This window comes from Megalops cyprinoides, chromosome 8 (assembly GCF_013368585.1).
Source record: "Megalops cyprinoides isolate fMegCyp1 chromosome 8, fMegCyp1.pri, whole genome shotgun sequence".
Lineage (NCBI taxonomy): Eukaryota > Metazoa > Chordata > Actinopteri > Elopiformes > Megalopidae > Megalops > Megalops cyprinoides.
The window spans coordinates 10,346,288-10,364,468 of record NC_050590.1 but is presented as its reverse complement, the minus strand read 5'-3'; the positions used below and the strand labels follow the sequence as shown (position 1 = coordinate 10,364,468).

Below are 18,181 nucleotides of genomic sequence, written 5' to 3'. Positions count from 1 at the left end.
GAATGTAGTGGATGAAAGGAATTTGAAACTGAAATTGGCAGCTTGCAGGATGCCAACAGACTTCACATAAGTGCTTTACAGAATCCAGTGCCCTTACATAATGCAGAAGCAATCTATATGGTAGGAGAACAACCTGTGCATTTTTTTTCAACAGCACATGAGTGATAAACTGCTCTAGGCCAGCTAAGGCAGGAAGAGCATACAGTCTACAGGTCTTCTGGGAAATCTACTGCTGTGTGCTGTTTGGATTGATCCAGTTCTGGCAGAAGTTTCACTGAGGTGAAAGGTGAATCTTCTGCTTCAGATGATATCTCAGTTCGCTAGTCTCTTGAGATTATATTGTGACTAGAGAGAAAGCAAAGAAAGCTACCTTTATTCCCTAATCCAATCATATCACAGCAAACAACAGGGGGTGGGGTTACAGGGAATGAAACAAGGTCATTTCAGTTCTCTTTGAAATGCAGACGCTCTCAATGAAGACTGAATGCCACTTTTCAGGGAATTGCTCCCTGTTAGCAAATTGACTGACAGACAGATTTCAACAAACAGGCAGATTCTAATTAATGGATGTATTGCTTGAGGGTGGTCCACATTGTTAACTCTCCTGATATGTTCTGTTAAATATTTTAGATATTTTTTCAGCACAAAACATTTTCTACTGGCCTTAATTAATGTTAGATATGTGTAAATGCACCCCCCACACACAATCTGACCCGGCAATAGGAGTGAAGGTTAAAAGGGGTTAAAAGGGTCACATTTACACCAAAACCAATTGATCTTTGCAAATATAAGATAAAATAAGTTGCCTACTCCTTCTCCAATCCATTCCCATCACACACACACACATACACATATGTAATTTGTTCCTATAAGAAACATAGACCCCACATACACACACACACATACTTTTTGGCTCAGTTTTCTTGATTGTATTTGGTATAACCATTTTAAGAAAAGTTTTGTTTCAATGAAAATGTTTTAATTTTATAGTAACTAAAAGGGATAATTTGAGCCAAAACAGAAGAGGTGTATTTATAAACATGACCTCAAGTCAAGTCAAAGAAGTAAAAAAATGTAAACTAAATGCCCAAACTTAATACATTGTTTCGCAATTTTTTTTTTTTTTTTTGTCTCGGTTTTTACAGAAAAAAAGTTGGAACAGTTTACTTTTTTTAATTGAAGTACAAATTGAAGACAAAGTTTATAGAGGTAATGTTTGTTTTTAACTACATTTGGAGTATTAAACTTGCATTGGGTCATGTTGATTTGGAACATTTTTGTTGTTCTTGACATTACAAAATAACAGGAGGGTTAAGTGCAAGCAACAGCCATATATAATCAAAAGGCCTACTGGCATTTTATTCTAGGAAAATGGAGGAAAACAACATGTGCAAAGGTCTTAATGCATTAACAACCTTTTCTATGGCACATCTTAAAAGCATAAAGCAACATTTTATGGACATATGTAACACACAATAGTACGAATTGATGTTGAATTATTGTGTATAAAAGCTTCCCAAATGCACTCAGCTGTAATGACAAGCATCTGGTAAAAGCATCTCTTTAAGCTTCCTTTTTAAAGTCAATCAGCCCCATGAACAAATAATAATCAAAACCTGGAGAACATTGACCAACCTAGGCACAGACTGCAATCAGGATTTATCGACCAGACACATTATTGACCAGTCTCGATGTAAATCAGTATTTTATGACGTTCAATTTCTGTGCCCTCTCAGACACTGACATGGGGAACACTTGTCTGGTTATACTGCAGGACTGTCCATATGTGTCATGGCGTGGCGGAGGTTGTCAGGGAATCGGCACTAGTACAGTGGCTTTGGAAAGTATTTAGACCCCTTTACTTTTTTTCACACTTGTTGTGTTGTAAACTTGAGCTAAAATGGATTAAATGTACCTTTTTGGGCGTCATTCTACACACAATAACCCACAGTGACAAATCAAAAACTTTTTTTCTTATACATTTTTGCAAATTCATTAATAATCAAAAACTGAAATATCTTGTCTACATAATTCAGACCCTTTATTCAATATTTTGTAGAAACAACTTTGGCAGCAATCACAGCTTGAGCCTTTTTGAGTATGTCTACAAGCTTTGTGCACCTGGATTTAGGCAGTTTCTCCCATTCTTCCTAACAGATCTTCTCAAACTCTGTCAGATTGGATGGGGAACTGCCATCTTCAGGTTTCTCCACAGATGTTCTGTGGGATTCATGTCCCGATTTTGGTTGGGCCACTAAAGGACATTCAGAGATTTCTCCAGAAGTTCCTTCAGAGTTGTCTTGGCTGTATGTTTCAGGTCATTGTCATGCTGAAACGTGAACCTTTGCTCCAGTCTGAGGTTGTGTGTACTCAGAAGCAGGGTTTCTTCAAGGACCACCTTGTATTTGCCTGTATTCATCCTTCCCTCATACCTGACTAGACTCCCTGTTCCTGCCGCTAAGAAGCACCCCCATAGCATGATGCTGCCAGCACCATGCTTCACCATATGGATGGTATTAGCCAGGTTTTCACCAGACATAGCGCTTGGGGTTCAGCCCAAAGAGGTCAATTTTTGTCTCATAAGACCAGAGAATCTTTTCCCTCATGCCCTCAGAGTCTTTTAAGTGCCATTTGGCAAACTCCAGATGGCCTTTATGCCATATGCCTTTTAGTCAGAAGTGGCTTCCATCTAGCCACTCCACCTGAAAGGCCTGAGTGACAGAGTGCTTCTGAGATGCTTGCCCTTCTGGAAGGTTCTGTCCATCTCTGCAGAGGGCTTCTGAATCTTAGAGTGGCTATTGAGTTCTTGGTCCCCTCCCTGACCTCCCTTCTTGCCCGGTTACTGAATTTGGCCAGACAGCCAGCACTAGGAAGAGTCCAGATTTTTCCAAACTTCTTCTACTTCACAATGATGGAGCCCACTGTGCTCCTGGGAACATTCAAAGGTTTAGGGATGGTTTTATACCCTTTACCAGATCTATGCCTCAACACAATCTGATTGCAGAGGTCTATGAGGAGTTCATTTGATTTCACGGCTCGGTTTTTGTTCTGACGTGCACTGTGAACTGTGGACCCTTATATACACAGGTGTGTGTCTTACTAAATCATGTCCAATTAATTCAACTTGCCGCAAGTGGACTCCAATAAAGTTCAAGAGCCATTTCAAACATAATCAAAGCAACCAGGATGGACATAAACTTAATCTGGAATGTCATAGCAAAGGGTCTGAATACATATGTAAATGAGATATTTCAGTTCTTGATTTTTAATAATTTGCAAAACTTTCTAAAAAAAAACCTTATTGCTTTGTCATTATGGATTATTGTTTGTAGACTGACTCCAAAAAACATTTAATCCATTTTACATTAATACTACAACACAACAAAGTGTGCAAAAAGTGAAGGGGTTTGAATGCTTTCCAAAACCACAGTAGTTTTTGAGCTGAAAACTGAGGTCTCATCTTAACCTGACCATCACTCTCATCCTGTTTTCTTCCGTTTTGCTTGATTGGCATCCAAACAAACCATTATATGACTAATCTGAACAGTTGTTTTCCTTTCTCCTATATCTTGACTACATCCTGATGAAGTGCTCTTTTACTTTGCAGCACCTGACCCTACAAAGATCATACTTATGGGTCAAAATGCTTCATGTTTGCCTGCTTTGGGAGCTATGTGTCAATTATTTATTGCTATTTTCCTTTTTACCATGCACCTGAGCAACTTCATTTGCACATATCCGCAGATTACCCGACCATGTGGTAAGATTTCTGTTCATTCTCTGGGCCCCAAAAAATGGCATGTTGATAACATAAAGACCAATTCCTCTGTGCAGGTTTTGCAATTTAAAATACCCATTTTTTTAATGGAGGTAAAAGCTTGTGCAAAGTGTTGTTACAGAATGATTTCATTTTTGTTGAAAGTTTTGTCTTTATAATGATTACATTTACTGTACTATATTGAACTCTTTAAAAAAACTAATGTCATGGGAAAAAAAGAGTACTCCCATATGAAATACAATTCAGAGAAACAGAACTACCAGCCGAGTTTCGAAAAAAAAAGTTACTACGCACCATTCCCCTCCATTCTTGGCCACAACTGGGCCAGGAGTATCAAGCACGCTCTCAAGTTTACTAAATAGAAAGGGTCAACATTTGTTTTATGCTACCTGTTGTCCAGACTCAGAGTTGTCCCCTGATAATGAGCCCTTGTGTACGGCTCACCTTTACTAGGACCTCAGAGCACATGCTCCATTCTGACTCACCCGCGACCTGAACCAGCAGAGCGGCGCTGTTGTAGTCCTCGACCCTCACGAAGCAGGTGAAGCTCCCTTCATCGGCAATCTGCACCTTGCGCAGCAGGAGAGAGGCATTGCCAGAGCTCAGCTTGGTGTGAAACAAGCTAGTGCGGTTGGAAAAGTTGTCCCCTTGCTCCACCAGCTGGTCCTGCCCATCCCGGAAAGAGTGCACCATTCGCTTGGTGTCAGTCAGCTGCCAGAATACAGTGAGGTCACTAAGGTTGAAGGGGGTGACAGGGGAGAAGGAACAGTTGAGTGTGGTGTCCATCCCATAGAGCGCCACCACTGGTAGCTCAGGAACATCCACTTTGAAGATAGCTGTAGAGACAAGGAAGAGGAGAGGGGAAAGGGGCAGCTAGATTAAAGAGCTGGATTGATTTCAGTAGACAAAATGATCATAAGATTATAATGAGATGTGTATCTCATACAGCTGCACTGAATTAGCATCATTATAACCATGTAGTGTGAAAAACAAAGTATCAATTTAAACATACTGTTTCATGTGCCTTCATAATTTGCAACAAAAAAGCACTAGTTCTTCTGAGAGACTACACTACAAAGGCAGGTATCTGATGGAAGAATCTGAACATGCTCCTGATCTTAATCCATTAGAGCTACACTCCCATCAAGACCAGACAAGACCACTGGACATGTGCAGTGTGAATGCACACGCACACACGCGCACGCACACACACACACACACACACACACACACACACACACACACAGTCAGGAATTTTCAAGCACCCCCGTCATGACCTTGTCACAGCCTAGCCAAGTATGGGAACAGACACTAAGGCTCTCAGCTCAAAACACCAGCAGAAAAGGAGGGAAAAAAAAACAGGAGAAAAAAAAACCCCACACAAAAGTCAATTTGTCGGTTACAAACAATCGCTGTCTGTCGAGCGCAACCCCATGCGCTGATGCTGCTTTTGTGTGTTGCAGGAAACGCGTTATGCGCGTTGCAGAGCGAGTGTCTCTTAACGCTCGCCGGCACTGTCACCCGCGGCAGCCAGAGCGTCTGGAGCGGTGGAGACTGGCGGCTTTGGAGAGCACACCCAGCAGGGCAGACGCCCCCCTCCATCTGTCACGGCAAATCACACAGGGGAAAGAACAAACACAGATCCGCTCGACAAACGCCCAGAATATGCCTTGAAGATGGGAAAGGAAAGGAGGAGTGATGTGATGTGACCTCTCGACCCCCACAAGGGGGCAGCGGTGAGTCATTAATGAACTGCAGGCTGTGTGACTTTTTGCCACAAATTTATGCTGTTTGAATACAGCTGTCGACAGGCTGTAAAGACAGCTGTGGAGGCCAGGCATACCTCTGATAAAACAAATCTGGACCTTCAGTTGGCTCTCTGAAACCTGCTCTGCTATATTAATTTGAGCTCACATAATATCTCCAGCATATTCATTTCAAACATGACGCTGTTTAAAGACCTCTTATTTAGTGCACAAATCCTGCCATCTGTAATAGATAGACAGAACCAGTTAACTCATTTTATCTTGTCACCCCTTCACTCAAGGCTTGTTCTGAAATACTGTATAGCAAAGAGCATGAACTTGCATTTCATCAAATCATAACTTCAGACACAGATGTTTCTCTGCATTTATCAAGCGCATTACCAACGAACGTATGTTGTTGTATGTTGCAAACTGTATTCTGATTGAATTATTGTGCCTCTTTGATTATTCCTGCCACCTTCTACAGATCACAGAACACCCTTCACAGCCTCGTTAAAAAAATGTTGTGTGCAACATGAAATACATGTTTAACTGCTTACTGTCTCCCGAGCCACATGTCACTGTACAGATATCACACAGACCAAGCCACCAGGGACTGTCCTCATCTTGGCATATTTTGCCATTAACTACAGCTCACTGTGGTTTAAGTGCCCACACACTGACATCTATTGGCGAGGGAGAAAACCACAGGGCCAAAAGAAACACCTCACAATGTTATCAAATTCACTGAATGGAGTCAGTGATTCCTCCACCCCTGGGCCAGATACTAGAGTGTTGAAGTTGGACCAAAAAAAAACATCCACCTTACTCTGCTTATGTATCCTAGTTTGCAGGCCTCATTCTGTCTGTATACTTCAGGCCCTTCAGTGGACATAGACTTCCACCAACGCCACTTCACTTTTCTTGGCCTGCTGTGAAGGCATTTGCCCCCTGACTACACTGTGTTGCTATGGTGACACGCAAACAGATTTCAACGGATCATTCATGTTTTTGACGTGTATGAAAGAAACAGGAATAACAGTTCAACACCTCCACCACTTTAATCAGCATCAGCTTCTTTCCATCACTATATCATCACACAGTGAGAGAAATAGTGTACAGTAACATTGACAGCAGCAGTCATTACACCAGCAATCAACCACAAAGCACAGCAATCTTCTCTACCTTTCCGCGTTATATTTCCACATTCAACGTTTATCTATTATGATATTTTTGCTTTCAATTTGTGCTTCTGTGTTAGTGAGTTTTACAGGCAACCAGCCCTTTTGTGGCAAGTAGGTAACAGCCACTTCTGAAATGCGTGGCAAAGGCTGTGACACTGTACACAAAGCACAGTGCCGTGTGGGAAGAGGAGAGCAGTTAGATCACCCTCAAGGCTGCGGCAGATGACTCACGGTAGGAGGAGAATTGAAAGGGAGATGGCAGCTCTGAACAGATAGTTAAAAATAAATATCCATGAAAATGCAACCCTGTGCTGCTTCCCACCAAAGAATCCAGGCCTCACCGAGCATCCTGGGTTTGGCCCGTCTGAATCGTGCTGAGCTAAGGAATTGGCATCCACAAACTTCCTACACCCCCTGCACCAGGACCACCAGGCTTCTAAACAGCTTCATACCCCAGGCTGTGAGGATCATGAACACTCTTGCCCCCCCCCCCCCCCCCACTGAACCACTAACCCCTCCATAGGACCAGACAGACACTTCTCTCCACTAGTGCAATCCTTTTCACACTGCACCTAGTATTTTTTGTAGGGACTAAAAATATAATTTATTGACAGCACATGCTGCTATTCCCTTCCAAATGTTTATAAAGACAATTTACAGTACACTCCTTTATTGTCAAATATACTGCTTATTTTCTGTTTTTCTTGGTACACCATGTGCATTGAGCTACACTGTGTATGTCTACTGTGTGTATTGCATATAGATATATGTTGTTTTAATTCTTTTAATTCTCCTTTTAACTTATATACACTGTTGGTATAGGAGAAATGATATTTCATTCTTGATTGTATGCAAGTGCATGATAAAATGACAATAAAAGAAATCTAATCTAATCTAATCTCCGAACTGTGTACAGGCACTGTGAGTTGAGGACACATTTGGAGCAGCTCGTTGGCGCTGAGATATTGAGTGGAAGAGAGTGCCGTTAGAACTGCTACGCTTTGTAGTTTTGCGTGGAGGCGAATTAGTTCTGATGTAACAAAAACACTGGAGGACCTGAGACGCCACGCAGGCCAGTGGAGCTGCTTCCCGGTGTGTCCTTTTAAGTGCTTTGTCTCCCTGCCACCTTTCATTGGTGGTTAAATGAGATGCAGTTTACATGTTTCCAGGAAGGCAGCTTCATTTCTTTGTTGTGGGATAGGACTACCAGGTAGATAGGGGGTGTAAAGTGGGAGGTATGACCTACGGTGAGAGAGGACAGAGCCTCTAGCCCTTTGACTGAAGTAGAAGAACTTTATCTAACAGCAATGCTTACTTCTGTCTCTACTTCAGAGGCCCTGTTTTTTTTTTCAATGTGAAGATACTGAGAAGGACTTCATGAATTTACACCCCACAGTTTTGCAGGTCCCGACTTTAAGACAAATCACATGCCTGCATGTAATAAGCTCATTAACACATATGAACCTGAGACCTAAGAAAGTTTAAAGAAGAGAAGTGGTCAATGACCCCATCTAGCATCACCATTTTGCCTACAGATCCAAGAGTATCGAGTGTTTCCTCTTCAACACTCTAAGGATCGATGCTAACATTATGTAAATGATTCCATTCATGAATAACTACTCAGGTACAAATAAATTTCTTCTGTATATGTGAAATTTACCTTTAACTAATTTTAAGTAACCATCTGTGTCCTCTTGTTCTGAGGTAAGAACTCAGTTTGAAATAGCCTCTGTTACCTCAGTCTTACCACCTGAGACTCATTTTACTGAGAGATTACAGTAAGTGATTGAAGACACTTTTCATAACAATATACTTGATACTCAGAACCAGTCTTGCTGCTCTTCTCAGTACTTTTTTTAAGTCAAAAAAAAGGTAAACTTGAAGCTTCATCCATGAGGGCATGAAACTGCCCACTGTTTTCACTATGAAGCACAGACATAGTTATCTACATCAAGCCGGTCCTCCAACCTCCATTAATCTATTCACCCATGTTGTACTCATTCTCAGCCTGCACCTCCTGTGCTTAAGTACATGAAGCCAGAGTATGAGTACAACATGGCACCTCCACAAATGTACAAATGTCCTCTCACAAATGGCTTTGACTCTGAAAAATCAACTCACTAAAACAGAATGTGTATGTTGATGGTGCATGGTCACTGGATGGTATAACACTACACTCATACTTTTTCTCTTACTGTATATTTCCTAGCTTTCAAAAATGATTCCATGTTACACTGCTTTGTCGTTAACTCTGAATAACAAATTAAAACTAGTGCTACATTTTCCCCAATTTGTACACATCATCACAAAATTGTCAGCCAATTAAAAATTTTAAAAATGTGTATAAGAATTGGAAAAAAATGTAATGCAATGTACTTACTTACTTAATTAATTACTAAGTAATCACAAAAGTTAATGATGAACCACCACAATATTTGACTAAATGTCCCCTCAGTAAATTCGAGGAGTGAAAAAGCAGACAGAGATGCTTATGTATTCCGATATAGAAGGGAGGGAAGGTGGGAGATTGGATCTGTGTGTTGGGGTGACACATGTGGCTTCTGGTAAACAAATTCCTCTGACAACCCCTCCGACAAGCCAGCGATGATGCCTCATTCCCACAGAGACGTAAGGCAAACCTCAAGGCATTATTATTCAACACAGAGTCTCCTGACATCTCTGGAGCACCACGGGCCTCTGACAGGAGACAGCAACACAGAGCTCTCTAACACTGCCCTGCTCAGAGACACACACCCTTCGACACACACTCTCACACTTCAAGGTGGTGCTGCTGTACTGACGCATGCATATGCACACAAACACATACTCTCTCTCTCTCACACACACACGCACACTATTTATTTATATTATATATATATATATATATATATATATATATATATATATGCGTATGCATGCACACATACAAAACACACAGTTGTCTCAACATACAAACACAACACACAATCACAGTGATGATGTGGCACAGAAGTGCATGTGCACACACACACAGATATGCATATATGCACATCTGCAGTTGCAGTGACTTCAATCTCACACACAAATACAATACACATACATGTCTGAACACACAGCGCAGACACACAACAGAGTAAATTCCTGGATGGCGGTGGTGGCTCAGGAGAGTTAACATCCACATCGTGTACATGGAAAACAATCTGTCTGACACAGTATTTACTTTTTACTGGGACAATATTGCCCCCATCTGGTTCAAATATTTCATTGCAGCTCAGGCTGGTAGATAAAATATTTAGCAAATGGTTTTGTCAATGGCATTCTAAAGCCCAGTGTTACGCAATAAAAGTTGACGTCTAGACATTTTAGGGCACGAAACAGAACACATGAGGATCTGGATTTTAACCGGCAGCACTGGATCTTTCAGCATTCAGACATATGCGCCACAGTGCGTTATTACAAGCAAATCCTCCCTGTTAATAAGCTGTATAAGCAGGGTAGTGTATCAGCAGTGGACAACAGAAAAGACAGTAGCTTATGGACGTACGCTTTCGGGCGTCAATAAATCAAGATGCACCTCTTCTCCCCATATTCCCCATTCACTCCACAGAGATTAGAGCTGGCAGAATTATATGTAATAGCCCTCTTAGCACAGCTGTTCTTTTGCTCCACTGAGTTATCTAACCCTGTTTCATGAGCCACGAGGGACCGCAAACAGCCAATGAAAAAGAAGCATTTGGTAATATGATGTACCTACAGGAAGTGGCCTTCAATAAGCGGTGGGAGAGCTGTACAGGAGGAATGACGTATTGAAAGACACAAACACAAAGAGAAGAAAAAAAGGTGTAAGGGGAAGATGAGGAAGGGCAGTATGAAGAGGGAGGATGAAGCGGGGGGATGCTCAGTGCCTCAATAACATAAGGCCCTGAGTCTCACAGCAGTGACACATTTTCACCATTTCCCCAATTTCAAAACTGAGGTGCTGTGTAAGCCCTGACTCTACCAGCTCTTTAGTAGCCCAGCTGTATAGTGTCAGCAGTACACTCATTTGTGGTTTTAGAAATCTTACAGTGCATACTAGGCATGGCTCTCTTCCCCTCTCTTTCTCTTGCATGGGCAGAATGCCTTATCAGGTAAAGCTTGTCTCATATCCTGTCAATACCTTGCTAATGGAGTCTAGCAGCCAGATAAGCAGTAAGGTGGTGAAAAGCTCCAAGATAAGACAAATGCAGCTCTGAGCTTAGAGAGGGAACTTTGGGTAAAAATGGAGAGGGAGAAGGGAAGACAGACTGAAGAAAAACGTTACAGCATTACGGTGAAACACACACACAGGTGTAGAATGAAATTAAATAATTCACCAACACGCTCTCCACATATTACAAGGACACTCTAAATAATTTTGATATAAGGGTCACATTATAATATAGTAAAGGTTTTGCTTTAATCCCTTATAAGTTCTATGATCAATGTTCTGTTCACTAATTTATTAATTTATAAGAGCAAAAATGTTCACAATAGTAATGTTCTGAATTCAACTTACACAAATAATTCACTGACAATCTAACATAGCTGAAATGTATTATGTAGTCATCTGGACAAAAGCTAATGCACATTGTACAATACCGGTAGGCTAGGGCAAATGCTTGCTCTCATTTCACGCTCCTTCTCCTCCTGTGGCACTGATGCGAACCTTCAACTCTCGGTAAGGTAACTGGGTTCTCTGCCTGACTCCACTGCCCAGACAATACAATCCTCCCAGCACAAATCAGACACCATTCATGTCATTAACTCAGGACAACTAACCAAAGAGTAAACCTGCATATGTCCCCGGGCCATTCTGGGAGAGAACTGCAGTCTCTGCACATTATCGCCATGAATTTTTAAGTGATCCACAAGATTGCTTTTTAGAACCTGTTGAAATAATTATGAGCTAGTGAAGTCCGTATTGCACTCTGTCTCAACAGGTAAGGCCTAAAGCACTGAGGCCTAGTACCTGGGAAATGCAGTAGAATTTGTATTCTATATGCGGTGCAGAAAAAGCTTCTTTTTTTTTTCGAGCTTGCCCTCGATTATTTTTAAAACGATACTTCACTGACCACGATCAAATTAGCCAGAACATCACTGATACGGGGTAATGACCCCAAATTGAATTTCTGCACAAAGTGAAGCATCCTTTCTCTGCCGAATCAATTGTTGTGGAGAGAAAGGAGGACATCATGAGGGCATTCCTAGTTCGCAAACCTCAAAGGGTACACAAGGATAGTTTCATGCTTCAAGTCACTGCAAATGAGTCAGCTGACTGGCTATGAGTCATTTACTTGTGATAATCCTCTTGATTAAAACACAGGCCTAATGTTCTATGGGCATATGCTTTGCGGTCATTCTGAAGAAGTGGGCTAAGGTGCAGGACTCATGACCACAAATGCACCTGCCCACAGCTGCGATGCCAGACGAAATGAATATAGACCTATATATATATATCAGTGGTTTTCATAATATGAGCATTACTGTGAGAGTCATTTTCCTGTTATTAAGGGATGTGAAACCTGCGGAGAGAGCAAAAATGCAGAATATGCCAGATGATATGAGCATTACTCACGCAACACTGGGGCGCCTGCACACCGAAGGATTTAGGCCTGTAATCCTCATCAGGGACTATATATGAACACATACCAGTACCGCCAAACCATGTCACACAGCTGGCGTATACAATAATACTGCTGGGTACAGGCACCCATTAACTGAAACTTTAAAGACTTCTAAAGCACTGAACAGCGAAAACAGCTAACCCCTGTAATGAAAAATCAAGGCACTACCATTGAGGCGGTAATGAACTCTGCAAATGACACATTAAGCTTGGCCGGGCTTGGCCGTAATAAAGAGGGGCCGCTGCCCTTTGCTTCGCAGTAAACTTGATTGCCCGCGTTCAGCTTTGTGTAAAGCTAATGCCAATGCTGAGAACAAAAGACTGCCTTAAGGATGCTCCCAGCAGGCCCTTAAAGCCCACGCAGTGCCCAGCTCCACAAACCTTAAACGAGAAGAACATGAAAGACAGACCGGACCGCACCCTCTGACTCACTTTAGAAAATGGGCTGAGTCAAAATCCTAGTATCCTTGGGCTAAAGAGACAGGCCGTAATCAAACCATCACAAGGAGCAGTTCAAGAGTTTGGAGGACAGGACTTTTCAAGGTGCATTTTAATGCCGGTGTTGTTACCATTGCGAAGTGAATAAATAAATTTTTAAAAAAGTGAGTCCGGTGCACTGCTTTGGTGTTGCTGTTATGGGCACTGAATGTGTGTCTGTGTTGCTTTGATCTTTTAATAATGACAGAGGCTGTGGGGGAAAAAAGGCACTCACCATGCACTCTGAGAGCCAGCAGAGCAGGTAGCAAAAGAGTCAGCATTGTCATCCTGAAGACTTGGTACCACAGTGATCTCTTCAGAATCTGATCTAAAGGCCCACAGACAGAGAGAGACACAGAGAGACAGAGAGAGAGAGAGGGAGAGAGAGAGAGAGAGACAGATTAAGAAACCAGTGATTTAAATTTCTTATGAGGTTACAAGTGGGGTTTCCATTCAAAAGGGTAAGTCTGTGTGTGCATGTGTGTGTGTGTGTGTGTGTGTGTGTGTGTGTGTGTGTGTGTGTGTTTGCTTTTGTTTGTTCTGTGGAGCAAGATTCGTTGTGGGAACTTCCAGGCCAAGACAGGGACAGTCTGATCATTTTCTGGCTGGCCTCAGACAGAACGCCCACGACAGGAAACACACTGCATGACAGCTTTCCTCTGCCAGACAACACCAAACTCAGAACTTCCCAAGCAATGACATACTGTTTCTGATCATACAAAGCCAAGCATCAGAGGCGTGGCATATTGCTAAATGTGTACTGTCTGGCTGTTATCTAAGAAGCTTGTTTTCTCTTTTATCAAAAGGGAAAAGACTGTCCAGTATGTATGTTTGGGTTCACTCACCAATTATATGAGAAGGACTACCAACAGGCAATGAAGACCTGCTAAATAGTAATGTAATGTTCTTGCAGCTGTTTCCAGCAAGCTGTTTCCTATAGAACACAACATTTTCACCACCCTGCCTCTGATGGTTTGCAGAAACTCATTGGTTGTCTATCACAAGTTAATCACACCTAGAAGCACACTAAAATGGAAGAGATTGTCCAAATTTCTCAGATGAGCAGCAATAATTAGCTCAGACAGGACAGAAATTATTATAATCCTGTATCCCCTCTTCTCAGAGCATATCCACTCTACTATGTACTATCAGATGCAAATCCCCCAAAATGCATGGCTGCCTTAATATTGCTGCTGTTCAAACTACCAAGACTTCTCAAGAGAGGGCAGAGAGGGCATTGTGGATATAACCGTCTTGCCTCTGCCTGTTATATTCAAGGGTTCTGCTCTGATACCTGTTACTGAAAGGCTGGCCACGGTGTGATCAGATTTCTAAAGTGATCCATTACAAATCCCCTCAGAAGATGAGAAATAGAGGCAAACCTTTTCCTGCTTCCCCTGCCACTTTTCCATTCCACCTTTCCTGAACTTACCCCCCCCCCCCCCCCCCCATCTCTTTGTCATCCTCCCCCTCTCCTTTATTCTCTTTCCTCCATTCTAAGCTGTCTCTCACTGTCCCTTCCTGCCAGATCCCACAATGTGCCAGGCTCTGGTGAGTCAGACAGAGCAGCGGCCAGAAGGGCATAGTCATAGGTGAATTCCCCACAGGAAACAGGAGCAGTTTCTGACAGGCCTGTACCACACACGCTCAGCAAGTCTGCAGCTAAGTTCTTCCCAAATTACACATCCTTTCAGAAGTGCCGCCCGCCACCGCCAAACTGCTGCCCTTCTCCCTTCCATGAGCAGCTCAGCGCAGGTTTGCGACCACAGAGACACAAGTTAATCAAAGTGTACAGCCACAGACATACACAAATAAAAAGTCATTTTTCCATGGTTTGAGTATGGAGTGCTGAGGGAACATACATTCAAATGAGCTGCTGTGAGATCATCATCGTCAGCTTTCATGATGTAGGCTATTGCTGAATGAGACATTTCAGCATGGCTACAGAATGTTCTGAGTAGGAAAATTGGTCAGTTTTCTTGGTTAGTTTTTTAGCATGAGTCTGCCTAAGAAGTCTGAGCTAAGCAATAAGAATCTGGCAACAATACCAATATCCCCATGCCGATTCAAAAACAGGATGGTTAACCATATTTTCTCTCCCTACTATCTGACAGCAGTGATTGCAAAGGACAGTTTTAGTTATGACATATAAAGCCATTCTCTTATTTCATTGTTAATTACAAAATATTCAGTTTTCAGAGTAATAGTGTGTTAATTCATGTCCACTTGTTACTGACAGAACCAATCATAAAATAGCTTCTGTAGTCTACTGTACATATCGTTTTAAAAAGTCAAGAGTCTCCTTTTGTCAAGACTAAAAAGATTGAAGTGTCTCAAATCTCTTTTCATAACTTACACATCTGTTACCTGGAACCAGTCCTGTTTCATTTCTTCCGTACTTATTAAAAAGCTTATGTCCTTCTTACATTACAGTGGGGTGCCCAGAACTGGACACTGTGCTCTTAATGTGGTCTTACAAAGGTCTGACAAACCTCCGTTGATTTGTCACATATACCTTTTGGTATGTATCCCAGAATCCTACTTGCCTTGTTTACATCTTCAGCACAATAGCCTGCCCTACACTGCCATTGCCCACATGAAGAAATATACATTTGGCATGTTATATACATGTTAAACTTCAATTGTGAGGTGTCTGCTCAATTCTGAATCTTCTAGGATTCTTCAGCTAAGGAACATCTATTGAATTAATTTCTCCATTTAATCTACAGCTTTTAGTATAGCTGCAGGTTGCTCTATTTGTCTTCTGTCCTTCCACCCAGAAAGTTCTATAGTGAAGCCATGCTCAGTGTCAGCCTTGGCTCCAAATAAAGGAACAAACTACCTACCAAAACAGAGTCACTTCTTCCACTGGTCCTGGAGCTTCATCCCTTTAGATTGTATCAGGGTACAACAAGCCCTGAGCCACACCTAACAGCTATTTGGTTAGGACAGTTCTTGGAACATGCATGTGGATTTGTTAAATATGTGACTGTTTTGAGACCTTGCAAATGAAAGTAGCTACAAGCTATTTGTCCCTGTTGCAGCAATATAAGCCATTACTTTGTTATAACTTGAATTAATTTTGTGGGTAGAGTATTGGTTTATACACTCAGAAACGGAGCGCATTCCATTTATAGCTATCTGCAAACTTGTGCTTCATTGTACATAAGAGCTCTGTGCTTTTTCCGAGTGGTTGTAGAAAATAAATGTACTGCCCATGCTGTAATGTAGTTTCTTAACCATTACTGCTTCTGTGCTGAATTTTCTGTCCTGGAAGTCATCAGCTAATGCCTCTGTTAGATAAATAGATAAATAAATGTCAAAGGTTACATAAAATCGACAACATGTCAGGTGCAATCCCGTTATAATGGAAGTCTGTTCTCTGAGAAGTGCCAACACCTGAACAGAATGCAAAATTCAATTCAGCAGGAAGTACAGTCAACAGCCAACCCACTTCCTTTCCCCTTTGCGTTTCCTTTCCCATTATTATTTGCATTACTCCTCACAGAAGATGAGAGAACTATACAATGATTTACGATACAGACTTACAATAAAGCTAAAACTTCTGTAACACAATCCTAGTGGCATGGCCGTAAATTACGGGGGGATGTAACCCCCCTAATAATCAAAACTGGCCAATAAACCCCCCAATATAATCATATTCATGGAGAGCTCAACCACCCCCCCCCCCCCCCCCCCCCCAAAGTTATGCCCTTGCCTAATGGTAATTTACAACATTTTACTACATTTCTACTTTGTGACACTGGAGAGCACCATACCCTAACACACAAACAAATACAGCTACACACATGGACTGACTGATGCAACTCCCCAAGTGTTCAGCTCCAAGTGTTCACTATGCCATTGCCTAGAGGAGGCATGACCTATTAGAAAATCAGTGCAACTGCAGATGACTTTATTCTTAGGGACAGAAAACCCTACCCCTAAGACCCCCCATGAACAGAGATAACTTAGAATAGAGAGATGACTTAGACCCACTGGAAAAACTTGTATTACACAAAAAAGCTAGTTTAAATTATCTGAAGGGGGTTTGAAAACAACTCTACCTTAAAACGCTCTTAAATTCCCCCCCAAAAAATGTAATGGCTAGTGTGAATAAGAAAATGAGTGTGGTTGCTCACATCACCCAGGCTGAAATGGGTATCCTCCAATCATGTCAGTGTATTTATACAGCCAATAAGCACAGCTACACTTGGAAGGTTTATAACAGACAAGCCTTTGTGACCTGTGTGTCTGCTGCTTGCAGTAAGTACTCTTACTAAATACAGATTGTCCCACTAGATGGGTTACTTTAATTATATATGTCAATCACAAGCAGCTGAGTTATATATTTGATATACAAAAATAAGAGAGTGGGATCTCAATTTCAATCTTTATTTGGCTTGAGAATGAAAACAATCCAACCCCATAGCTGGAGAGTACAGCCTTGCCCGCACACGCTATATTTGGGGGGGATTTGTACAATCAAGTCACGTGCTTTTTTTTTGGTCTTTTGGTGAAAGACACATTCACCTAACGTGGAAAACTTTAATGAAACTTTAGCTCGGGGCTCTACAGCAGCAACGTTTTTAGGTGATCTCAGTTGTAGTTATTTTCAGTCGAGCCTAGATATCTATTTCGGCTGATATAAATCCAGCTGTTTCCTAGGAAAGAGGACACAAACATTGTCTGTCTACAAAAAACAATAGCCAACCTTGTAAGTGGGAATGCATTTTCCAGAACGTGTTTTATCCTCTTTGTTCTCTGATCATATGGTTAGCTCACATTAATGGGAAGATAAACTTCATGAAAGAACTTACCATGCCAAGAACAGTGAATTTACAATGTCCGCAAACCACCTAACAATCAGAGGCAGTGATCTTGGAGGAGAAATCGTCATAAAGAAACCTTCACGTTGTGGTTCATTCCGTTTAAGTACTCTTCACAGTCGGGAAATCATAAGCCTTTCCTTGTGTGCTCGGAGCATTAACAGTCGCGAATTTTCAAAGCCTACAGTTCCATTCGGAGTATTCGTTCCGCGCTGCAAAGACCCTCCTTTGGACGTTCAGTATGATGTCACGGATTGGGGCAGGGATCTCGTCTCAGCTTCCCGTTGAAGTCGCATTAACCGTTTGCTGTGTGTTAGTCATCGAATGTAACTCAATACACTGCATAAAATCTGATTTTCGTCCTGAACAATCTCTCTCTGTTTGTGTGTGTAACCGTCCGCAACCTTTTAGGTTGCAGTATACAGATTATACAGGTCATTAATTTATTCTTACAAAAAATAAATGAATACCACTACTATGAATACTACCACCACTACTACAAATACTACAACTACTAATAATAATTATAATGATAGTAATAATGT

General features: G+C 41.7%; 1 protein-coding gene across 1 annotated transcript in view; it reads right to left on the bottom strand.

The window, feature by feature from the left end:
• The window catches only part of LOC118781568 (CD276 antigen-like), a 56,380-nt gene extending 38,723 nt beyond the window's left edge, over positions 1-17,657 (bottom strand). The window contains exons 1-3 of the mRNA XM_036534532.1: positions 17,628-17,657; positions 13,043-13,135; positions 4,264-4,614 (exon numbers count right to left, since the gene is read on the bottom strand). Coding sequence (XP_036390425.1) covers positions 4,264-4,614; positions 13,043-13,094 — 403 coding nt within the window. The 5' untranslated portion in view covers positions 13,095-13,135; positions 17,628-17,657. The remainder of the gene's footprint in view (positions 1-4,263; positions 4,615-13,042; positions 13,136-17,627) is intronic.
• Between the last annotated feature and the right edge of the window lie 524 nt (positions 17,658-18,181).